At 35.4% G+C, this 26,245-nt stretch overlaps 1 protein-coding gene across 2 annotated transcripts in view; it reads right to left on the bottom strand.

The window, feature by feature from the left end:
- DCN (decorin) overlaps positions 1-25,346 on the bottom strand; it is a 35,217-nt gene extending 9,871 nt beyond the window's left edge. The window contains exons 1-6 of one of the 2 annotated variants that reach the window (XM_065887761.1): positions 24,979-25,346; positions 20,851-21,097; positions 9,260-9,372; positions 5,444-5,657; positions 4,512-4,625; positions 163-256 (exon numbers count right to left, since the gene is read on the bottom strand). In XM_065887761.1, coding sequence (XP_065743833.1) covers positions 163-256; positions 4,512-4,625; positions 5,444-5,657; positions 9,260-9,372; positions 20,851-21,064 — 749 coding nt within the window. In that variant the 5' untranslated portion in view covers positions 21,065-21,097; positions 24,979-25,346. Of the gene's footprint in view, positions 1-162; positions 257-4,511; positions 4,626-5,443; positions 5,658-9,259; positions 9,373-20,850; positions 21,098-21,877; positions 22,022-24,978 lie in introns of those variants that run through there. The other variant, XM_065887762.1, reaches the window with a different exon arrangement.
- Positions 25,347-26,245: the final 899 nt, after the last annotated feature.

The raw sequence follows: 26,245 nt of genomic DNA, 5'->3' as shown, positions 1-26,245 counted from the left end.
AATATTAATAATTGGGCAAGCTGAAGTTTGAGGTTTGTAGAAACAACAATAAAAAATGTGGTTTAGGCAAAAGAATCAATCATCACGTTTCTAATTCTGAGCATATAGGCACAATATACCTAGCCATTTTACTGATAGAATGTTATGAAAGAATATTATTACTTAGCCAAATTATTCAGTCCTTTCAGGCTAGCTGCATCAACTTTGGTGATTTTGTTGCCATCAAGATGTAATTCAGTAAGGGAAGGAGGAAGACCTGCAATATGGAAATATAAGAAGTTAAATTAGCAGATAAATGTAATTAGAGAATGTACGAAGACTTAATGAGAACATGTGCCATCAATTTTCCAAAAGACATACAGTTTCAAAGGATTTTCTTTGCATCTGATTCATCAGTTTTGCTTTTCATCTTTTTCCTTCATCCCTTTTATACAATACTATATCTTTTGGGAAGTAGTACAAGCCCTTTCTGCTTTTCTCCTAGATTTATTATGACAAAAACATGGACTGGGTTTATCATGTAGTAGATTTTTGTCTTAGCTACTGCCAGGATACAGTTGTAGAACTGAAGAAAAACCCTGAATCTCATTAGTTTCTTACAGCTTTGTTAATGGGCTAGCACTGCCATTGACAAAGGATAATAACTGTAAACTGAGGAGATGGGCATTTGCACTACAATAAAGCGATTATGTATAAGTTCAACCTATAAACAAACTTAACCAGGTATTTTATTAATGAGCATAATTAATAACTAACACTTATATACTGTGCTGCCTTTAGTTTTAATCAAGTTTTCCATGAAAACATCAAATGCCTCTGTAATACAGTGTGTAGCAAGAGCTAACACTGACTTGTTTCTTTAAAATCAAAACTGTTTCTTTATACAAGACGAGTACAGAGACCTATAATCAAGTGATCAGCCATATGTGGGGCACCTGGGGAAAATATTTTAAATCCAAAGTATCCACTAAACCTCTGGATAGTACTTCGTGAATGGCTACGACTTCTAAAAATTTAGTAATGTAAATTTAAAAGTTTAAATCTTTTATTTTCATTTCATCCTGCCATCTGTGGCTCTATTAGGTTTTTATACAGCTTTTTAAATGGCATATTGTTCCATTTACAAGAACAGCAATAACTACAAAGAAAATAGCAAATGGGTCACATGTAGAACTAACATCTGCTTAGCAGATATCGGGTTGGCCAAAAAGTTCGTTCGGGTTCTTCCATAAGATGTTTCAGGAAAATCCGAAAGAACTTTTTGGCCAACCCAATAGTATTGGTTGGTTGTCCATAAAGAATAAAACTGGAAAATCACAGGTTATGTTTGGTCTGAAATTTTCATTGCAACCCACTGAATTCTGTCAAGATCGTCTATTTAATGTAAAAGTTTATTCCCTATTTGATTTGAAAATGACTATTAGTTTCTCAATAGTAGTATGATTTGTGTGGGAGATACTAAGGAAAGGAACTTCTACTTACTAAATGTCTGTTATGTGCTGAACACTGAGATTAGCATTTTCGTAACTTAGCTCATGTAATTTTTTTCAATGTATAAATTATTTTTCATTAACCTCGTTTCATTGATGAGGAAACAGAGATTCACAATTACCCATTTTGTAGGCTATCTAGCTACTAAGTGGGGAAAGTAATATGCTCCCAGATGGCCAAAGAGAGTTAAAATAACATGTTCTTAAATGGAGGAAATGGAATAACAATGGCATTATTCTTATGAGTAAATGTCAGGAAATCAGTCACTCTCGGAATAAGGGATTTCAACCACTTGAGTCTCCTTAGAATAAATAAACGTGGATTTTTAAAATACTTCTGTAAAGAAAGCAAGTGAATATATAACAAAGCAATGAGTGTATGTCCTTTTTTCCCTATCACTATGAAAAGACATTAAAAAAAATGTAGTGTCTCTGGAACACCAATTATCATCTCATCCATCATTCTTACCTTGTTTCTAAGTGTCTTCCCTTGTGGGACATCAGTTTCCAAAAAAAAGTTATGGGAAGTTTGACTGTGGAAGGAAATTTTGCAATGGGATGGAGAGAGGCAAATTTATAAAGAATATCATTAGCCTTTGCCACTGTAGCATTTAGCCAAATTACTTTTTTTTTTCTTTTCCTTTTCCATGTTTAAGATAAAATATATTGAGAGCTTACTTTGGGCCAAGTACTCTATATATATTACAAGTCTTATTTATTGACACATCTATTAATCCTCACAAATATCCTAGAAGATAGGAGTCACTAATACCTTCATTTTATAGGTAACAAAACTGAGGTTTTAGAGATGTGGAATAACTAGCCTGAAGTCACAAAACAGCTAAATGATTGAGTCAAGCCTCTCACCCAGGTTGGTCTAACTCCAGAGTGTGAATTTATAATCTCTCTACTCCTCCATGGTCTTTTCATGTCCCTCAGTGATGGGACATAATATATGGAAATTAAGACTCCTGGAAAGTGGTGGCATCCAGGCATAAGGGTCCCAGCCTAGGAAAGGTAGACTCATACATGACACAGGCATAAATATTCACAGGAAGAAGGACTTAAGATGGCAGCAGAGTGAAATGGTCAAACACATGAGCTCTGATGTCAGCCCAGCACAACCCAGCTGTGCCACTTCCTAGCTCTAAGGCCTTGGTCACAATTTACTATCTCTTTAAGACTTATTTTCCTCATTTATAAGACAGGTGTGATAATATTACTATAAAGGATTGTTTTGAGATTCATATAACAGAAGCTATGAAAAGCATTGGGCACAAGTGCTTAATAAAACTTACTATGATTTTAATATTATTAAGAGTTTAGTAAATAAAAGCAAGCTAGAGAAGATGAGAAAAGAGCACCTAGCATAGGGATAGACACATATAAGAAATCAAGGAAAACTGATCACTAAGTGATGAAATGTGTTACTGAGGTATATTTAGGAGATGTAATTAGAAGGACAGTAAAATCAAAGATTGTACTTAATGCAAGTCATCTGGCAGCATCAAGTAGTGAAAAATACCTGGACTTTAACTTCTAGCTACTTTACTTCACCTCCTACAGCTCTAAGGCTTTAGGCAAGATAATATAGAAAATTATATGTATATATATATATAATAAAATATACTATTGTGAATATAAATTAAAAATATATTTACAAATATAAAATCCTTGTACTTGGGATTAAAAAATTACTTGTTACATGTAACAAGTCAGAGACTCAATATGAAAGTACTTTGTGAACTATAAATCAATCTCCATCTATCTATCTATCTATCTATCATCTGCACCAGTACTTGCTATTAATGGGCATCAAAAACATACTTTGTAGCAAAAAGACTGTGGAGAGGGCAAGGGGTAGTAAGGAAGCATTCTATGGACTCCGTACTCTCTAGACTTGAAGTTTCTGTGGAAGCACAGTAAAGGGAAGTTGTTTTCTGTGGGCAAGTACCTATATTTTCTACCCAATTCAAGAACAAGACATCCAAGTTGAGGAAGGGCCAGACTAAGGGGAAAATTTGAGAATACAGAGGCAGTTTTGTGAGACTGAAAAACCTGGGACCAGAAAAATGTAAAACTTAGAGAAACTTATTTTTGGTGATTTGATGCCTTTTCTGTCACAAGGATTGGCTTATGCGCCTCTCCTGGCTAAGCCTTAGCATGATGAGCTTACCCCTGTGACTGTATGATGATTGCTGTTTATTTGCCTGTCTTTGTTCTATGCAATAAGATCCTTGAAGGCAGGTCTACATCCTATTCACTGCCCTGTCTCCAGTGTTTGTACTTTGCCTAGGCAAAAGGAGTGTTTAAAACACTTTTAATGAATAATAGAAGGTAATATTAATCCACTACTTATCTACAGGCCAGATATTTCTCTATTTATTTAGTTTTAAAACAACCCAATGAAGTGGATGTTAATATTATTACCACTTTACAGATTTAAAAAATGTGCCATACATGTTAAATAACTGGTCCAAGATCGTAGAGCCAATTAGTTACAGTCTGAACTCATGCAAATGACACCCAAAATCCACACTCTTTACAGCACACACCACCACTCTTAAATAAGAATGTGACCACTGTGAGTCCTGTTATTCAGATAGTAATGACTAGAATGTCCTAAGATGGAAAGAATTTCACTAAGGGATTAGAGACTCAAAGTAAAAATTGGCTCAATATCAGAGGTACTTCCACATATCATTTTTTTTTAACAAAGTACCACTAAAGCACTCTATTTTTTAAATAACTGTACTTTTTCCCTGTGATATCACAATTCCATAATATAAAATCATTGTGTGTTAACCTACATTTTATGTTAGATTTAAGAGACTTTATAGGTGAAAGAGTAGGCAGCTCTACTGTGAGCCTAGAGGGCCCAGTGGTCAGCTAGGTTCAGTAGAAACACTTCGAGGGATAGAGAATGGCCGCTTGAGTCACCATTCAAATTTCCAAAACCATTTTTCAGTGCCAAAGCCTTTGGATTTAGATATTCAAATTGCTTTGGAGAATTTTCGTCACCTTGAGGGATGGTGGTTATGTTGGTGTCAGCAATGCGGATGTAGGAGAGCTTCTTCATTCCCTGGAAGGCTCCATTTTCAATGCCTGAGCTCTTCAGAGGGTTGGTGCCAAGTTCTACAAATGCAATAAGTGCAAAGCCTTTAGAGGACAATTTGAGGATATTGCAAGTCAGAGTACTGTCTGTTCAACAAAAAGAAATTTGGGTTAATAACAACTTGCCTGAAAAACAAAAGAGAAATTAAAGGACATGCTTCTCAAAGGAATGGCAAATAGGGTAAAAATTTCCCTTATTAAAACAATCAGAAAACGAACAACAACAAAAAACCCCAAAGATGTATGAGAAAGCAATAGTAGCAAAAATGATAACAACAAAATTATTTAAGGTCCATACACAGGTCTGCCTAGAAATCAATAAAAGTAAGTGTTTACAAATCACACTTATTACGGGGCAATTACTTTACTAAGATATATTAAAATGTTGTTAAAATAATTTGAATCTAGGATTTTTTAAGCCAATTATAAAATTACAAATATTTTACCACACATAGAGAAAAGCTTTAGAACACATTTTTTTAAAGCAAATGATTTATAGATGTTCAGACTAGAACAAATTCCCACAACAGAAAGGTATCCTCCAAATATCTCTAATAAGCACTACTTAATTCCATCCTGTACCTTGGGCATGCGGCAGCTAGTGTAGCATCTGCCCTAGAGCTTTCTTCCACATTCTCAGATCCTCAAGGACAAGAATAAAAACGTCTTAAGGCACAGATTCAAAATCCCATTTCTCCTGGCCCGGCTACTGTTATTTTTATAGTATTAAGACATGTAAGTTCTAGCTAATTTACCTTCCTGTAGCTAAAGCTTACTTGTAATCTCTTAAGGTGAACCTTGAATCCTGCCTGGTCTTAGAGTTATAAGAATATCTGTACCTACGACAATCAACTGGTTCAATCCATTGAGCACAGACTTTCGCACTTTGGTGATCTCGTTCTCATGGACACGCAGCTCCTGAAGAGTTTTGGGCATTTTCTCTGGCAATTCCTTCAGTTGATTCTTGGACAGATAAAGTCGTTCCAATTTCACCAAAGGTGCAAATGCCCCAGGGCTGATTTTGCTAATTTTGTTGTTGATAAGAATCAACGTCTGTAGGCAGTGAACAAAAGCAACATCTTAATTCCAAAACCTTCCACACATAAATATGTATGTAAAGCAAGTGTGTGGTTTATTCATTCCATTCATGGGACTAGCAGAGAAATCTGCAAAATTGGAAGAAATCAGAAAAAAATTAAACTGATCTGCTTCCTTTACTTGAAAACATATGTGGACCTGAACATCAGGAGTAAAGGGGAGAGAAATTTGATAAAATACAGATTATAGATAGATAGAGATACTTAATTTTTAAACAATAAATACTCCAAAATATTGAAATTACTAGAGTGACCTGTAAAGAATCGTGTGCCACAGGCATCCATTCTCCAGTCAGCTTTTCAACCTAAAAGTCCATCTTCATTGGTTGTTGTCATGGATTCCACTACAAAGGGGTGGCGCTAATTTATAACATCACAAACAATGCAAGAGAGTAACATTTTCTTGCAGCCTCACAGAGTTAGATATAATCGTCTTCTAAAAGTTTGCCAAATTAGCACATTATGTTGCAGCTCATTGCTTTACTTTGCATTTCCTTGTCACTTGAGAGGTTAAACAAATTTCCTTTTTTATTTTGCTACCGTTTATTGTTTGGAGGAGAAGGATTGCTTGCTCACAAAACTTCACATTTTTCTTAAGTTTTTTTTTTTTTTTTTGCAGTACGCAGGCCTCTCACCATTGTGGCCTCTCCCGTTGCGGAGCACAGACTCCGGATGCACAGGCCCAGCGGCCATGGCTCACGGGCCCAGCCGCTCCGCGGCATGTGGGACCCTCCCAGACCAGGGCACGAACCCGCGTCCCCTGCATCGGCAGGCGGACTCCCAACCACTGCGCCACCAGGGAAGCCCATTTTCTTAAGTTTTAATGTATTTTAATAACTGGTTTACAGAATAAAGGTATAGATAATAGGATATGCAGAGACAATATATTTTTCTTCTGTTTTTGCCCTTTTTACATATAAGGGCTTTATGTAGTCAAATATGTTATTTTTGGGGTAATTTAAAAATGTTTCTGAGTTCCATTCATATAGGAAGTTACTTGTATCCATTATTGTTATACTATAGATATTGCTACACCTACTTTTGGACTACCTCATTCTCTTCCAATGATCTATATGTATACAGAACAACACTGATATTATTTTAAGTCAATTTATCAACTAATCCTAAGGAATTTAGGATAATTTTATCAAGGTTTAAGAAACTTGTATTTTCAATTGTAGTACATTTTTAGGAGCATATGAAAATGGAGAGAGGCAAAGTAGGAACTAGAGTAATAGAACAGTGAGAACTTTCTGTCTCAGAAATGCAGGACTACTTTCTGAAGGTAACAGCTGGTTTAATGACCCATGTACATCCTCATATAGTTCACATTATTTGACTAATTAAAACTTATTACAAGTAACATAATCTTTTAACTAATCCTAACAGGTACATTGGTTGATTAAAACAAAATCCTAGGAAATTTCAAAGACTATTACAGAAAGTTCAAAAACCCATGAGGGTTAAAGTCATAGGAAATTGATATTAACAAGCAAAATGTCCAGAAAATCAGTAAAAGCCAGAGCTAGAGGAGAGAAGAGAGAACTTGCATCATTAAAAGGCAGCCAAAATGGTGGATGTTTAATTATAAAGGCAAAGAAATCCTTTCTACTTTAATCCTTGGTAAATTTTTATTTCTCTCCCTTCTCATTCAAGGGTGGCTTTCCTGGCTGAAATTATGATGTTTACTTGCATAATAACAGGGATAGAAATGGTCATGAATGAAAGAGTAAGAGAAAAATAGCTGTTTAACACCCTCTAAATGGTTAGAAACTCTAATGAACTCTGTCTTCCTCCAGTGTATACTTTAAAGCAGAAAGAAAGAGATTGCCAAGATGATAAGTTGCCTAAAAACATACTTAGCAGGAGACGGGGAAAAGAAAGAACACATTGTTACAAACACCAGATTTAGTGAGAATGTCACAGAAACTAGGTATCTCTTATTTAAGGTATGAGGAGTTTAAAAAAATTATTGAGATTATACTTAAACATACAGGAAGTTGGGTATAAGAGAACTTTCCTTCCTTAAAAAAGTAGCTTTAGGCTAAAGTTATGCCAAAAAATGAAGCTTTTTCATATTTTAGTTTATTGAAACTAATATATTCATTTTTTATTATCACCTCTTTTAACTTATTCCAATGATAGTTTAAATACTCACTGACAAACTTTGTTGGTACCTCCAGCATTTCACTCCCAGTGAAATCATAACATGAATGCAGAGAGAAGGTGAGTAGGGGCCCATGTCCAGTAGCCTATCAGTGGAGAAGGATCTCATTGGTCCAGGGCTCGAGATCTCCAGCACAAGCCTTACCTTCCACTACTTTGGAGCCTGTATCTTTCACTTTAGCCATCTTCTCTTTTTGTCTGCTGCTCATTTTCTTCTGCCTTTCCTTTCCTCTTGCACAGAAAACTCTCTTCCCTTCCTTTCAAAATTCTGCTAATCCTCTATGTCGCCTTTGTTCCATATTCTCCAATAACATTAACTGGGTAACCTGATATGAGAGCATGTCTTTTTCTTCTCTTACTTAGTGCCTGAAATATTCACTACTTATATCGTAATGTGCTTATATTGTTGGATACTTCAGTAATTTGATGATGCCATTTTATTACTTGCTATTATTTTTGTTAATTGTTCCATGGGCAATCTTAAAATCTCAAGGAAAAATTCTTTGCTTCCTTTTAAAAATCTGGTAAATTGGGCTTCCCTGGTGGCACAGTGGTTGACAGTCCGCCTGCTGATGCAGGGGACATGGGTTCGTGGCCCGGTCCGGGAGGATCCCACATGCCGCGGAGCGGCTGGGCCAGTGAGCTATGGCTGCTGAGCCTGCGCATCCGGAGACTGTGCTCCGCAACGGGAAAAAATCTGGTAAATTTTCTCCTAATGGATAAATGTTTATTGCTTTTCTCATCTTGGCTGTCAGAAAGTTGATAACTAAATCTTGCCTTGATCATGCCATCTCTTTTCTACTGGAATCCTGACTGGTAGACTGGATGTGTTACATTACAATAGAGTAGAAGTAAGTGAAAAAGCAGAATAAAAACACAGATACAGATAAGGATGCAGCATGCATAATCTTAAATACAAAGCAAAATATATAGCTATATAGACATTTATTTTTTTTCTCTTGGTGCCAGTCTTTGAGCCTTTACAAAGCCATTTGCATGTCCTAGAAAATGAATGAAAGAAAACAAAAAAAACAATGAAATAAAATAATACTAAGATCAGTCCATTTTGTGTTTTGTTCCACTATTGAAGTACATTCTGATTGGGAAGATAAAGATTTTTATTGATAAAATGTGTGAGAAGATTAAGATATAACATATCTTTTAGAAAGCCAATACTAAAGTTATATGAGGTATATGTAAGAAAATTGGATGTTTTTTTAGGGGTTAATGAATATAGTGCTTTGCTCCTTTATCACCCCCTAAAAAGAGAATTTAATAAACACTTACGTGCTTATTTATTACCGTATGGTAATCTTGGCCTTACCTAAGTTTTGTTTTCAAAAATACTTTGAGTAAGATCTTGTTATAACTCAAATAAATAATAATTCTTACGTGAAGGTTCTTCAGGTTCTTAAAGTCTCCATCTTTGATTTCAGTTATTTTGTTGTTTTGCAGGTCCAGCAGTGCAGTGTCAGGGGGAAGATCTTTTGGCACTTTTTCCAGACCTAGCATGAGAGTAAAAGCAATGTGCACTCAGTGAAAAGGGACACATGACTACAGAATCACAAAGGATGGTTTACAGAGAAATCAATGTTTCAATGATAGTTTTACTGCTACCATATTTTTCTTCTTCTAGGAATTATATCAACTGTAGTTTAAAATATCTGTTCTATCTTTTCCAACGAAGTCAAATGATTTTTTTAAAAAAATCATAAACAGGTACATTATTTACCCCATGTAATTACTCTTCTGCATAATAGGAAAATTAATATTTTGTAAGGTATGGTTCAGATGTCTCAGTACACAGTGTGTTTTACCTCATTGTTCTTGTTTTAGAAAATCATTCCTTTGATAAGTGTTAAGTGGGAGTGATTTGTAAACCTGTATTTTTCTACATAGATATCCTTTCAGTAGAGAAGAGCTTTAGCCAAATCATCAAAGATCCTTTTGATAAACCTAACGCTGTCACAGATCTACATATAAAATTAAAATTATGTGAATATGCAACCACGCTGATGTGTCAAAAACTTGAAAGTTTATCCAAACTTTTAGGAGAATGGTTCTTTCAGTTTTAATTGGAACGTTAAAACAATATCAATTTTATGACCAATAGATATGTAGCTAATCAGAATAAAATGAACAAAATTTGTTAATATAACTTCTCTAAAATTTATTATATGAGGGCTTCCCTGGTGGCGCAGTGGTTGAGAGTTCGCCTGCCGATGCAGGGGACGCGAGTTCGTGACCCGGTCTGGGAAGATGCCACATGACGCGGAGCGGCTGGGCCCGTGAGCCATGGCCGCTGAGCCTCTGCGTCTGGAGCCTGTGCTCCGCAGCGGGAGAGGCCACAACAGTGAGACGCCCGCGTACCGCAAAAAAAAAAAAAAAAAAAAAAAAAAAATTATTATATGAAGCATTACTTTTGGACTTTAAATTTAGATCTAAATAACTGAGTTATTGTTTTTAGTTTATAAATGTAAACACATTGAAAAACCAAATGCTCTATGGCATTAAAAAAAGACAGTTCAATAGTCATTCAACTAGATGTATAAGGATCAACTGCTTTTATTCAAAAGGTATGGAATTTAAAATAAATTATCGGGCTTCCCTGGTGGCGCAGTGGTTGAGAGTCTGCCTGCCGATGCAGGGGAGGCGGGTTCGTGCCCCGGTCCAGGAAGATTCCACATGCCGCAGAGCGGCTGGGCCAGTGAGCCATGGCCTCTGAGCCTGCGCATCCAAAGCCTGTGCTCCGCAACGGGAGAGGCCACAACAGTGAGAAGCCCGCGTATTGCAAAAAAAATAAAAAATTAAAAAATAAAAAGTAAATAAAATAAATTATCATTATGAATGTTAACGAAGAAAATATTAAATTATATAGCCTTTTTCCTTTCTTTCTTCCATTGGCTTTGTTCCATATTGATGTAAGCAAAAATTTGATATTTTATTAACTCAAATTCCTATGGTCATTTTCATATTTTAAGATTGCATAACGTAAATCAAAAATGCTTTTCAACCTCTCCATCATATCTTAGACTTAAAGTGCTGAAGATCATTCTTTCATTCATTCAATAACATCTTATTGAATACCTTTTAGACACCATTAATTTATTAGGCTCTGGGGATATAGCAGGAACAAAACAGAAATTGCCCACATCCTCATGGAAAAAAGGGTTCAGTCTACAGTTTTCAATTAAAAGGAAAATTGAAACAGGGTATATAATAACTGCTATGTTGGGAAGATATCTTTTCAATTTTCAATCTTATGTAAGCATATAGGTAAATTATCATGCTAACCATATTCCTATTTTCATATTGCCATGAAAATTACACAAAATGTATCTGAAATACCAACTTTTGATTTCTTTCCCCCCCAAATTTTTTTGTTCACATTATCATTGTTCTGTTGATAATGGCAAAAAGTCTAGTTCCCAATTCAGTGATCAGCTATGGTTATAAACTTGAATATCAAAGTGCAGGTAATTCTGTACATGCATAAATATATTCCAAGAACTCACTACAGAAATAGTTCACAGAGAAATAACAAAAATGAAGTGTTTTCAGCGATGAACAGCAAACCACCAGAACAGCTACCTTGTAGGAGGATATTTAACTGCGCTATATACTCATGATCACTGCCATTTTCAGAAATGTCAGTTTGCTAATTTCATGCAATTAAGAGTGGTAGACTTCTGCCAAATCTTTGGTAATTAGTGTTCTTCAACGCAGAAAAGGCACATTTCCTTTCATTTGGAGAAAAGTTACTGCCTACATTTCATCATTACTTCGTGGGCTTCTTTGTCAAAGTCTTAATTCCCACTTATGCTTAGTTTTATACATTGTTGAACTTATATTATAGTGGCCCCTTAACAATTGTTCAGTGCCAAAGTGAAGATACATTTCAGATGTGAAGAGAAAATGATATATCTGGATGGCTGACAATTTTGATTATGTCATCCTAGAATTTTATAGTAATAGGAACTGCTTGGGGTGAATTATTTACATCTTTTCCCTGAAGATTTAGCATAAAAAAAACCAGGCTTGTGGTTCCTGCAGCTTAGTTCTTAGAGAGTTGTTATAATGATAAAAAAAATCATAACCCTACAATCTTCTCTGAATTACTAGAAAATTCATATTCATTTGAGGGACATCACATATCAGCACTTTACTATTAAAACTTTATTTAGCTTTAAATTTATAAGAAAATTGAAAATATGTTATCTCATTTACCTCACAGCAATCCAATGAGACAGGTAAGGCAGTATGATAATATCATTTTTTCAGATGATTTTTAGAAAAAGTTCAGTGACATAAACAAGCTCATGTAGCTAGGAGCAACAAAATGCAGATGAAAAGCCTAATGTCCTGGCTTCCAACAGGATATATTTTTTCCTATCATACCTATTTGTATCCCCAACAAGAATTATTCTGACATCAGACCCAATAACATGCTGTACATTTAAGGGCTAGACAAGGTATTGAGGTATTAACTAGCTCACTCAAAAAGTATAGGCAGAATACAAAGGGGAAATTATCCTAGCTATGAGTTCTTAGAATGTCACAAAGGGAAGGACCATTGAGTATCAGCTAATCTATGGTTTCCAAATTCTGATCAGGTAGACTCTATGATGAGGTTCTTATCAGTCTATATCATAATCAGAAAACTATGAGGGCAATTTGGTTAGTTTTAATGTAATTATTAGACACACATACACATGTACACACACACATTTCTGAGACTAGCTCCTGCCTCCATTTTAAATATACCTTCTTTAAAAAAATGATTCTGATAGCAGATGCCAGGTTGTTGTTATTTTGTTGGATTTGGTTTTGACCTTCATAAGAAAGTAACTTGTTCAACATTCAAAAAATTTTACTTGTCCCAGAAATCAGGAACTTTCAAGCCAGTCTAATACTCTCTTTTCATAGGTAAAGAAACAGAAACCTAATGAAGTTAAGTGGCTTCTCCACAGTGCCTCATGGCTAAACTAAACCAAGAACAAGATGCATGAGTCCTCACTCTAGAACTACCTGATATGCCATGGATGCATGGAAACGATGTACATATTTTTAAAAGATGCTGATCTACACTGTCCCCTGAACATACTGTGCTTATTCCCAGCTACTCATTTTGTTCATATAATTTGTTTTATGGAATACTCCACCCACTCATTTTCTTCCACTTCCGTTCTAACAGTCCTTTAAAGTGCACCCACTATCCCAACCCCCCTCTATAATATTTGTCATAACCACTCCAGAAAACAAACTCCTCCAAAATTCTGATCTATCAACTTATTATGTATTAGACCACATTTTAGTTTTCTTTCTTTTCTGTAAGTTCTGGGTAAGTAAGGACAAATGACTATTTTTCATGAGAGCTTTGATCTTACTGCCCTATGTACAGAAATACATTTTTGACTGATTAGTTTTAAAATCATAGTGTATTCTGCTGTCCCATTGTGAAAAGTTCATGGCCATGGCTTCAAGATCTTTTCTTCTATGTTTTGTTACAACCATCTCTTCACATCCTTCTTTCATAAAGGTACATATTCTCATAGTAAATCTCCCAAATTGTTAGGATGCAACTGGGTCAGAATTCAACAAGCTATTCTAGAAAATAATTTCCTACTATAGTGCATAGCAGGATCCCAACTCCTGGTACCTGTAATTATTATCAATAATGAGAAGAGAGGGTAAAACTCTAACTTGCTGATTATTAGTCTGTAAGTCTGTGACAAATGATTGTTTTTTTAATTTTCTGTACAATACAATTATAATGCATATTATCCTGAAAGCTGCAATCTATTTTTCAGTTGTTATCGCACACAGATTTTTCACCTAACGCACTTGATTCTGAGTTGGTTTTTCTTGTCATTTTGTGGGCTTGTTATAGTCATCATTTTTCCCATGAAGTTCAAGACCTTTGGACAACTCGTCTACCAAGCCCCCCACTTTTGGATGATAACCCCTCAGTTTAGTAGGCACATATTCCCAAAAAACAATTAGACCCCCCAAAAAGCTGTTCACGGTCAATTTAACCCTAGTTCAATTATGGCAAATCCTACAGGCTTGCAAATCTGTAAAGTATCAGTCTTTGTTTATATTAGGATATTCTTTCCTTTCTTTTCCTCCCTCCCTCCCTCCCTTTTTTCCTCCCTCCCTTCCTCCCTCCCATCCTTTCTGCCTTCCTTGGCATTAATTATATCTCCCATCTTACATGTTCTTATCCAATACACACTTGTACAACCCCATCAAAAGATGGAGTCAAATTCCTATCCCTTCAAATGTGGCATGGCCTTATGATGTCTCTCTGACCTAATGGAACGTGGTGAAGGTGACAGAGCATGACTTCCGGAGCTAGGTCAGAAAAGGTTGTTCAGCTGCTACCCAGTTCTTCTGGGATGCTTGCTCTGGGGGCATCGAGGGGTCATGTAAGAAGTCTTTCTACACTGAGACCACTATGCTGGAGAGGCCATGTGAGACACTCCAGATGACAGAAGAGCTGAGCTCCTAGGCAACAGCAGAACACACTGCCAGTCATGAGAGTGAGCTGTCTTAGGTCCAGTCTGGGCCATCCTCCCCATGGCTATGGCCTCAGCCAACACCTGACTACAAATGCATGAGAGACCCCGAGTGAGAGCAGCCCTTCTAAGCCCTGCTCAAATTCCCTGTAGCTTAAATCATGAGCAAAATAAAATGATTTTTTAAGTCACTAAGTTTTGAGGTAATATTTATTCAGCAATAGTAACAGGAAAAAAAGTGGTTTCCTAAATTTAATTATTTTTCAATGAGCATTCTTTAATATAATTCTAAATCTCCCATCAAAATGCAATTATTTTCAAGGCTAGACTGAATTATTTAGTTGCTCTTCCAAATTCAGTAAAGGAAACTTTATCTTCTTTAAAATAGGGTTATTAATTAAAGTAAATAAAACTCTATTTAAGACATTACCAAAAAGTCATTTCTGAAATAAAGGCTAATAAGAATTGTACTTTTTTTTTCTAGTTGTCTCAGTGATGAATGAATGGTATTGTTGTGCTAGCAAATTTCATCAATCTGGTAAACATCATGTTGGACAAAGGCCAGGTCGTCCTAAAACATCATGCCTTTTTTTGTTGTTTTCTGCCCTGTGGCAGGGGTCCAAACTCCAAGATTTATTCTTGTTGATTTCCAAAATGTTTTTATATTTCTGTCTTCAATTTAATAATTAGGTCAGTGGTGATACACTTTAGTTTTGGCATATGATCAAAATAATATGTAGGAGTCCCAGCTCCACCAAAAACCATTTCTTCCAAAGGCAGGAATGTTTCCCCCTTTTCCTCATAAAAAATAGCAATTCGACTCTGATGGCAGTTGGATTCAGAAATAATAGAACATCATTTTAATTCGACTCTCTTTCCAAATAACTTAAGGAAGGTTTAAGCTTCCTGGTTCTATAGTCATCCTCAAAAAGAATAAGAAAGGATATGCTACACTTCCATGACTCCTAATTTCCAGTCAGCCATGTTCCACCCTGTTTCCAGCTTGAGAGAATCAAGAATATTGTAGAACTATGCACTCATTCAAGCACTAAGCCATGCATATGTTCATTTATTCACTTATCAAGCATTTATTGATGTTTGAGAACCTACCAAGTATAAGGCATTTTTTGGAGTGGAAGACCAAAAGATAAATTATCACCATGCTCTTCTTCTGGTAGAGAAAGTAAATATTTAAATAAGTAATTAAAGATAATGAATAATTATTATCTATGTACATATAATTGATTATTGCAGAATCATCAAAGCAAATATAGATTACAGTGAAAGCACAGAAGTAGACAAGCTTCAGAATTTGCCTCAAAACCATCTTCAGACTGAGTCAAGGGTTAATTGAATCTTGAGTGTTACACTGTAGCTGCTACAGGGCTTCTTCCTTCTGTTAAGACTAGATTGCAAACTGGGTTAATTCTTCTTTATCCTTATTTTCAAGGAAATATATAATTTTCTTGCTACTCTTTTGAAGGAGAAAAGTTAAGATTAGAGGGTCTCCTGCATTTCCTCTTTCATCCAGGAAATTGATATTCTGACTAACCTATTCCCATCCTGTCCTCTGGAGCCAGAAATGATCTTCCAGAGGAGAATGCATCGCAGCTGCAGTCTAACCAAATGCCTTGATCCCACACAGCTTCCTCTTTCTCCCTCCTGGGACTAAGAAGGAAACCAGGGAAATGTCAGTTGCCAGTCAGGTCAAGGAGACAGATGCTTCCTTTGGCCTTCTCTGACCCCTCTCTTCCTCCTTCTCACCTTTAGCCCCTTGAGTCAGGGCTTTGGTTATCTGGATCACACCTGAGCATTCCTCTTGCTGCATCTGAGATCTGTCATACTCTATCCCTACCCAAAACTATTTTAGGCAACCCATGGGCATGCTCTGTGCACAGCCTCCTTCTTGCACCACATCTTAGAGATACCCTTTTGATGCATCTGAAACACTGAATGAGAGTCACCCCACATCCCTGCTGCTGTAAAGCTAGATATAAACAATGAAAGCAACTAAGCTTCCAGCATTCTCTGCCCCTTTACAAATAGTCCTAATTTATTCTTCTAGGATGATTTCATGGAAGAAGTCTAATGGTTCATTTACTTCATGCATGAGATTTGCTTCTGGAAAACCAGTTTCCCCAAACAAGAGACAAGCTCTGGCATCTGTGTCCCAAGTGGTGACCACGAACAAAATTTCCACCTATTGAGGCAAAATGATTAAAAAGAAGAAAACTAACTTTATGCAATTTAAAGGGTTGTACATTTTCCTGAGATTTTTAAAAAGTAAAACATCCTTTGCATTATGAGGTACATTTCAGGGACCATTAGTTATTTACAATGCTTTTGCTTGGCAAAATAAAATGTTTCATCTTCTGGCATCATGTCTAGAGGGCTAACTATGCAGGCTATGAATCATCTGTGATTATTAAATAGCCAAAAGCTTTATTGTTCTCTCTACTCAACCAAACCAATTTTGTTCAAAGGAATAGTATTTGGAGAATACTATTTTGATAATTATACAGTTTTCTAATTTTTATCTATTTTGTGATGTGGCCTTCTTTGGGGGGAGGGGAGAGAGGGTGCTATTTTGTATCCAGCTTGACAAGCCATATACTTAGTGTTTCTCAATTTCACATAAAAGTAAAGAACATGATGAGAAATAACTTCGTGTTATTAGCTGACTTTGTCTGAAATGGTCAACTGAATATAACAGTTACTATGAAAAATGTTTTTATAAATATTTTCTATTCTTACCTAATAAGGTAAGAGATATTCCCATTTATCCAGTGAGGAAACAGGTTTTGAAAGTTTCAAAGTTACAGGTAATAAATGGTAACTCAGGACTTGAGTTCAGAGGTGTTGAACTGCATGACCCAAGATCTTTCCACTATTAAATGTTTTTAATAGTGTTTCAATTCTTTTGAAAGTTGTTTATAAGAAATATATCAATAAATATTGCTTTAATTTGGAAGAACAGTTAAAAAACCATACTTATGCTTATTGCACCTGGCAGGGCTGATGCGCCTTTAATAAATGAGATGAAGGTCGGTACCAAATAATGCTTCTTGGTGACACTTGATCCACAGATGAATGGTTGAGCCAAAGAGTACATAAGTAAGGGAACTGTCTTCCTTTAAGATACTAAGTACATAAAACAAAGCATCCAATCACAGGATTAATATTAGGGCATTCAGACAAGAATGAGTAACATCGTGGGATTATTATTTTAAGGAAACCCATAGGGTTTTGAATTTGCTAATCCTACGTTGACTTTTATATTGTTATTTTTATAAATGCTATAATTATGAGTGGATTTTTTATGTCTTAAGAGGATAGATAAAGAAAGACAAGAAGATATGGGTCTCATAAAATTCTGGTTCAAATTACAAGTTAAATTACAAGTTCAGCCAAATAATTTGGCCAATATCAATGGAGAATTCATTACTTTCTTAGACAGGCTAAAATATGTGTTTACTTTTTCAATCCCCCATGCTCTAGAAAAACATATTATAATGTTATTCTGATAAGTTGGAACTAGGGACTAAAACAGTCAATGGATCTTCTTGAACACCTCAAGTTTCCCATGGACTGATTATTCAATTTTAATTTCACAGTTTTTATATCTTAGGTTTGAAAGAACTGTTTAAAATTTTGATGCTGTTTAACTTTGTCAGAAATACTTCTTACTGGCAAAAATAGTCAGACATTTGAATAAGACATGTTTGCTTATATTAAACATTATGTAGATAATAAGATGACAAAGCTCTATTGTCCTTCAACACTGAAGCTCCGCTCTGCTCATTAAAAGCTCTAGCAAGAATAATCCTTAAGAAAATATTAGTCCTTGGTATAAACAGGCATTCACATTTCTCACCCCAAAGTGCATTGCATTTTTTCTTTGCTATAATAATTCAAGCTTCATGTTCAGATTACTAGAGAACTTAAAACAAAAAATAAAATAAACTGCATTGCCTTTACTATGAGTGAGGTTGCCCGTTTCCCCTTCTCTGCTTTTTCCTATGCTTCTTTCATCTTTTACTCCACATAATCATCATATAGAAAAAATGTATGGAGGCTCTACTATGGGTCAGGTACCTTACACAGATAATCGAATCTCTAAGACTGACTGTGATTTCTCTACAGATGAAAATGTCAAGGCTCTGAACAGCTTGCTGGGATCATAAAGGGAGCAGAGGCTATGCAGTAGTTGAAAATGTGAATACAGTGTTTTCTTTAAAGGCAGTGGATTGCTTTTCCTTTTAAGAAATGTATTTTCTGTTTCAGAAATATCTGACTGATATTTTGGACAATATATTTAAATATGCACATGTGAAAAAAAAAATAAAAGTAACTTGGTTGAGGCCATTGCTCATTGGAACTCAGTACTCCCCTTTAAACATGGTTCCCCAAAACGAATCATTATTACAATCTTAGCTACTACTTCTGTATACAAGATCAGTAAGCCCAAAGGAATGATGTACACTCTGGGCTCTTAGAGAAAAAGATAACTTGGAAAACGTTCTCATCTGAAAACAACATAAAATAAACAAAGCAAAACAATAGCAAGGACAACCAAAAAACTGTATCATGAGACATCCACATCAGTGAACTTGATGTTCCCTAAGGCTACATTTTTCTGTTTCGTTTTGAGCAATAGGCTTGGGAGTTTTTTTGTGATAGACAATTAGAAAACTGTCCCAATGCTTTAATCAGAGTCAAGCTTTATGAGTTATTTATCATGAAAGCAAAGTAAAACCATATTTTTGGAAGAATAAAACTTCAGTGAAGTGACTGGACAAGGCTTCCTGAAAAATATCAACTCTTTATTGTTGATAATATGTGTAGTGGGGGGTAGTTATGGATCCTTTTAAACTTGTTCTCAGGCAAAGTGAGATTCAATTTGCATCACATTTCTTAGGAACTCGGCCATTTTTGCAATATTTGAAAAACTTTACCACTAGTATATCCATCATAGGGTGATTCCCTTCTTCAGATATTTTTAACACCATTATTTTCCTGTCTAAACCAGTAATGGAGGTAATCTCTAGATGCCATAAAAGTTTCTGTAGAATTTGCTAGTAATATAATTCCCCTTGTCTCTAATACACAATTCAAAAAAGGAATAACCACCACCAGTAGAATATCAGACCCACAAGAACTAGGACCATATTTGTCTTCCTCATCCCTTTCTCCCCAGGGCCCAGAACAGATCTGACCCATTATGGGATCTCAATATATTTTCTGAGTTAATGAGTCAATTAATTAATCTAGTGGAAGTATCCTGGAGCCTTTTTAAAGCCTTTATTTACACGTCTTATTTGGGTTTAAATGGCTATACAGTACATGCCAGCATCAAAGAACCTATCTCAAAGTGTTTGTTTTTCAGTTGTCACTATTTAACATGTTTTACATTTTCCTGGGTTCCTGTATGTAGTTTATTCCAATTCTAGGAGTTAGTAGCAAATTTTCCTGCAAAATACTCCTGGAAAGCATATTCTGAATAAATATAGGATTTCAAAAGTAAGTGCTCTACAAAGCTATGGGGTTTATTCTATAAGGAAATGCACCATGGCAGAATCATTCTGTGTGGATTTTTTTTTTTTCTTTCCAGTAAGAAAAATGAACCAAAACAAAAGAGGGATGTGAATCAGCTGCCATGTAAACTAAATTCATTCCCTTTTGGCCCATCTGCTGGGGCTTCGAACTTTCTGGAGATTTATCTTCTGAGTATATTGCTTTTGGAATTCCCAGGCCAAATTTTTCTTGAAAGCTAATAAATCAAACTGTATTTACAGTGTTAGGATAAAGATATATGCTTCACGATTATGTTGAATATTTATACCACAACTTAGTTATAAAGATTTCCTTTGAAACTTTCTAAAGAATATAAACAGCTAGATTACAAAACGCCAAAGGCAGAGGCAAAACTAAGACCCAGGGATTAAGGGAGTCTTTTGGTACTTGAAAGATAAATTTCTGTTCTAAAAGTTTACTTGTTTTGCTCTTGATAACTCTGCATACTTTACAATTTAGTAATGTTCAAACTTTTATCTGGGCTAAGCCAAGAGTAGAGAGATCACCCAGGTTTTCTTAATATCTAAGATTTCATGAGAGCAAATCATCAAATTAAAATAAGCTATCACCCTGGAATCATAGAACATAAGATATTATTTTGTTCAAAATTTTATTTTACAGAATGGGAGCCATGAAGCTCAGAAAGATGATTTTTCTTTTTAAGTGACTCTTCCAAGATTGCAAAGTGATGGAGCCCTGACTTAGAAGAAAGTCCCCTAACTTCAAAGCTATTTTTCTCTCCTGCTCTGCTTCCCTTACTCCTCATTAGGTGGCACTGTCTCTCACATTTGGAATTGCAGAAATTAAAACTGAAAATGTTAAACTCCCACAGAAGCCATTCCCATGAATAAAGCAGACAAGGTAGGTGAAGAGAGCCTGCACCCCACTCACCCAAATCAGAACACTGGACAACTCGAAGATGGCATTGACAGCGGAAGGGGCACACTGGCACCTGAGGCTCTAATTCAGGAACTTCGTGAAAGCGGTCGTCCGGGCCTATCCCAGAAGCCTCATCTTCCAGCATAAAGTCAAATAAGCCTTTCTGCTGAAATGGTCCAGCCCAGGAAACTTGTGCAAGCAAGAGGAAGACGAAAGTTGCCTTCATGATTTATCTCATGTATTTTCACAACCAAGGAACCTAGGAAACAAATGAAAGGTTTAGAAGAGTAGCCTTGCCTAGTGTATGTGGTTACTCTTAAGTAACACCTGACAGTGGAATGAGCATAGAGAAAAGCATAAAAAGTAATATTTTATTTATTGTTAGGAGCAGAGCGTTAGAAATATATTTGGAAGGTAACAAGGTACATTAGAAATTAACTCGCACAGCTATTTACTTATGAAGAAAAATTTGAATAGTATTTGAATCTGCTTGGTTTAATTTGGGTCTGAATTAAGACCATGGGTTACATAGTCAAGCCACCTGCAAAACTGTTATGATGATAAACCACATTGGAATTTTCAATGCTCACTCAACACAAGCCATGCCACAGTTAAATAAAGTTCTGTCTGTACACATGAGAGGTCTCCAATTACTGCTTCAGAAATATCTCTGGAAGCCAATCTCATTTCTCCACCCCACTGTATTTATCTTGGTCCAGACCCTTCTCATCACTCCCTGAACAAGAGCTTCCAAATGGACTCAGCCTTGAATATTTCTTCTGCTCCAGGCCATCTTCCATTCTGCTGCCCAAGTCATCTTCTAAAAATTAAATTTCATTGTATTAATTTTCTACCGCAAACCCTTTGTTGACTTCTCACAGCTTGCCAATAAAGTCTACATCCCCTTTGTTGCATATAAGACCATACATAATTTGATACCAACTGATATTTCTAGCCATATTTCTCTCCATTTTCTCTCTACTCCCAGTCTCCACCTCAAACCTGACACTCAAAGCTAATCACCATTTAAAATACCTACCTTGTAAGAGTGTTGTAAAGACTAGATGAGATAATGGGATTCCCTTGCGTATTCCCTGGCTCATTCAGGCAGGATGCTGCTCTCTCTTCTATGCTCCCAAAGCATGTTGCTTACCTCTTTTAAAGATCTTATCACATTATATTGTAATTTGTTTCGCATGCTTGGCCTGCCCGCCCCCCCACTAGAAGATGTACTCCTTCAGGGCGTGTCTTAATCTTTGTTGTGTACCAGGGCCTTGCACAATATTTTGCACATAAATGACTCAATTGACCGTCAATTTATTAACAATGCAGGTTATTCAATTTGTTCTAGGCAACAAACTACCCTGATTTTTAAAAATATGATTATCTTTTTTCAATATCAAATTTCTAGCATAAGAAAGATATCAAATTGATAACCTCAACTTGGTATAAGCAAGATTCAGTTTTTTAAATAAATCTATTGGCTAGTTTCTCAAACTAATCATTTTTAATAAACTAATAAACATATATGGAAAATCCTATCTGATTTTTATATGACTTATATGTTATCTGATTTTACCAACAGGACTATTTTGTAAACAAATCGACAAACAGAAAGTATGATTTCGACAAATCCAGACAGTTTTAATCCATTCATTCAACAAGCCCTTATAGATATGTACATCCATGTTATTAAGTCGGTTGTTTAGTTGGCTGAAGTGAACTAAATGTATCTGAATAACAAAATCTTAATAAATCTGAATAACAAAAAGTAGTTGATCATGGGCGAACAGTCTATTTTTGAGTTCTTGTATTTTCAAACCCCACTGAAACTGCTCAAAATATTCCCAGAACACATTGTAGATATTATCTTTAGTCTCATCATCTTTAATTGTACATTTATAAGGGTTCACATTAAAGTTGTACATTCATAATTAGAATTAGAGAATTATTTTCAGTCATTATCCAATTATAGCATATACAGAAAAGAAAAAGTCTTTGTATGCTCTAACCTTAATGTAACTTCTGGAAATGTTTGCCTAGATCTACTAGAGGCGAAAAAAATGTTTTAAAATTTCTTACAATTTTATTCTTAGTTTGTATTTATTACTGACGCACATCTCAGGCAGCGCGTATGCAATACAGAATAGTGACTTTTCATTTAAATAATACCACGAAGATTATTATTCACACTGCCCCTTTAAATTCAGTATCAGGTTTCCTTTAGAAACCCATTCCCACTCAGTTACTGCATTGCCTTTTAAAGGAGACCCTATTGTTTTGGCAGTGTTCCCTTGGACTGGATCTAAGGGAGTGGTTTTCTGTCTGTTTCACATTAAAATGCAATGTTTATGGTTTGCCACAAGTTTGCTAGCCTTGCATATTTAATGTCTTACAATTTTTGAGAAAAATGAAGCAAACTAATTGCAGATTTAATAAATAGCAACGAGAATTAATGCAGATGTCACTTTCTGATCTTTCTCCAGAGGAGAAAATGCCTGGTTCACAAATCCAAAAAAAGGAAATGCTAAACATTAGCTCAGAGGAATATTATCATTTACACTTGTTTACTCTTGTTAAAATGGTACAAATTCTCTACACAATATTCTTTTTGGTTGAAGCTGAACTCAGACAGCATTTAAGCTTCCATTACCTATCATTTTGTGTGTGTGTGTGTGTGTGTGTGTGTGTGCACGCGTGTGCATGCATTTTAACCCTGAATGTCCTGGGGAAGAATAATATGTGTCCAGATACTTTATACAAAGTCCTCCATGAAATAACTTCTTTAAATTAGTGTCATAGTACTTAAAAACTCAGCATCTTAAAACAATTAATGTGGGCTGTTGATACTGATGATTTCTTTAATCACTTCCTTCCTTTCTTAATAAATCAGAAAAATAAACAAAAAAACCCCAGCAGTTGCCCATGTAGACAGCAAGGAGACTATTCTTGAGATGATATGCTATTAAAATTTCATTTCAACTGTTTTAAGTATTCTTAGAATGTATGCCTCTTTTTAAAATGCTGATTGCTAAGAATGTCACTACTTTACTAAAGCTCATTGCCATAATTTATGTGTTCTATCAAAAATAATGATTTCTGGTCTCTTAAACTACTTCATTTCATTATACCATTCAGATCAACATTTGTATGATGTCATTTAAGCCTTTGGTGTGATTTTCGAAGTCAAAATTTAACCCTCACGAGATAAGGGAAGCTGTAAATGCAGAGCAAATTAAATCCCCCAGCACTAGGTGAATTAAAACCTCAATAATAATAGAAATAAGTTAAAAATAAACAGTAAAAACGGTATCCATCCATAAATAAAGGCTACTATAGGAGGCATTTGGTTCTTTTTCTGGTCAAAATAGCAATTTGAAGAAAAAGCCACAGGTATTTACATCACTGGGAGTCCATTTAACCAGTGGTCATCATGTTACCCTGTTTTGAAATTAGAAAGAAAAATAACCCACACTTTCATTTTATAGTGAATGTATCTTATAGTAAAATTTTACTTGCAGTGAAAATTCTGGCAGGGTCTCTTCTTTACATTTAAGAAATTATGTAGCTAACTGTGAGATTATCTTAGTTCAGTCCTTAATAATCAGCATAAATATATTCAGCGTTTATTTTCACCTCTCTGGTGATAATTTCTATTATTTTCTAGTATACATTAGACTTCTATAAGTTATCACTAGAGTTCACTTCTCTGAGGTTTTAAAGTTCTTAAAATATACAAGAATTCAGGAGGAGAATAAATCCTTAAATATATAATCCAACTACGAATAATACGCCAGTCTAGAATACTTTTCTATAAACATTTCCCAAAGAGCTAAACATTTAATTAGCACAAATAAAAAATATATCAATAAAGATAGTCATGATGTTAGGTTATAGTTTCTTAAGAAAGATCTTTGCAAGAACAGAGAGAAAGAACTAAAGCAATGCATTCAACCATTTTACCAAATATTTACTTTCTGTTTTCAAGCAATACTTGTTTAAAATGCTGCATAAAGGTTACTAAAAGTTTAGCACACATTGTTTGCTTTTTTCCTCTTACCAAATAATCCCTTTTTTCTCAACTTGATCAAAGTTTTATTAGTCTGTAGCAGAGTTCAGGACAATTATTGAAAACCATACCTTTTAATCCGGGGATCTGCCACAGGAGCCCTCAAAGCTGAGATGTAATTACACTAAATATTCAGCCCAGGCAAAAGAGTTTGCAGGTGTGGAAAGGAGGAGGGGGCAGGTGCTGCTCTGTGACTGTCACTAGGTTGAAAACCTCCTGCTTCTACTCCATAGCACAGTTAAAAAATAAGGTTTCCCTCAATGAACACAATCCGGCTGACACCCACATTAGATCATATGGTAATGATATGTCTCTTGTATTGTAGCCAGAAATTTTATCGGCCTTTTTTTCTCCCCATTTAAATGCTTTATTCCTTTTTCATCTGCTTAAGATTCTAAACTTCTTCTGTAGTATAGCAGTGGAGCAACTTGACTTGGAATTTGTTTTACCGTGTGGATTCATTTCCCTAAAATTGTAACTAAAGGGTTTATTTCCCCACCCCCAACCCTACTCCTTTATCCACCCTTTCTAGTCTTGTTTATAAGTCACATTTATCATATTACCGACAGTTTTTCTTGCTTTCAGGATGTGTAAGTCCAGCAAATGGAATGAAATTATTTTAAGTGTGGTCTGTGAAAATAAATGAGTAGTCATTCGGATTCTTACTTGCCTTGGGCTGTTTGTGCAAGTTCAAGTACTACGCTGTGGAGGTTTTCTATGTATTTTGAACGTATTTCTAAAGTGTCCTGGAAGAAAGCCATGGTTTTATATGAAAAGCATGTCATTTATTACTTTCCTTACTCATAGTTTAAAACCTTTCTTGTTGTCTGCCAGCTGTGTGTGTGTTTTTCTTAAATGAAACACATAGATATTAGAAGTTGATCACAATTTAATTTAACCTGTATATGAAAAATTTTATTTTCATAGGCTACACTTTTATATAATTCAGAACTTTGAAAACGGCAATAAAGTCTATGGCTCTTTCCAAATTCAGTAAATAGAAAGTGCAAATTCAAGGAAAGATATTTATTCAGCCAGTGGAAGCTTTTTTGAGTTTTTGTAATTCCCTTGCTGGATGCTGTCAGTTCTCTGTGTGTGTCTCTATGTTTTGACTTGTATCTTTATGTCCTGGCCCCTAGGCTGTTACCAGGTAGAAACTTGAAATCAACATCTGTGAAACATGAGGATAACCTTCCCATCCTCCACCCTCCCTCCCTCCCTCCTCTAGCTATCTAAGTGCACAATTCTACAGTAAATATACTTTTGCCTTGATGAAATGTGAAGAAATTAAAATTTTGAGTGTGCATCTAAAGAAGGGAGGAAGGGTACTATCACATG

Source organism: Phocoena phocoena, chromosome 11, assembly GCF_963924675.1.
Source record: "Phocoena phocoena chromosome 11, mPhoPho1.1, whole genome shotgun sequence".
NCBI classification, from domain to species: domain Eukaryota; kingdom Metazoa; phylum Chordata; class Mammalia; order Artiodactyla; family Phocoenidae; genus Phocoena; species Phocoena phocoena.
Note: the sequence above shows the minus strand (reverse complement) of the source record. Positions and strands in the feature narration are given on the sequence as shown.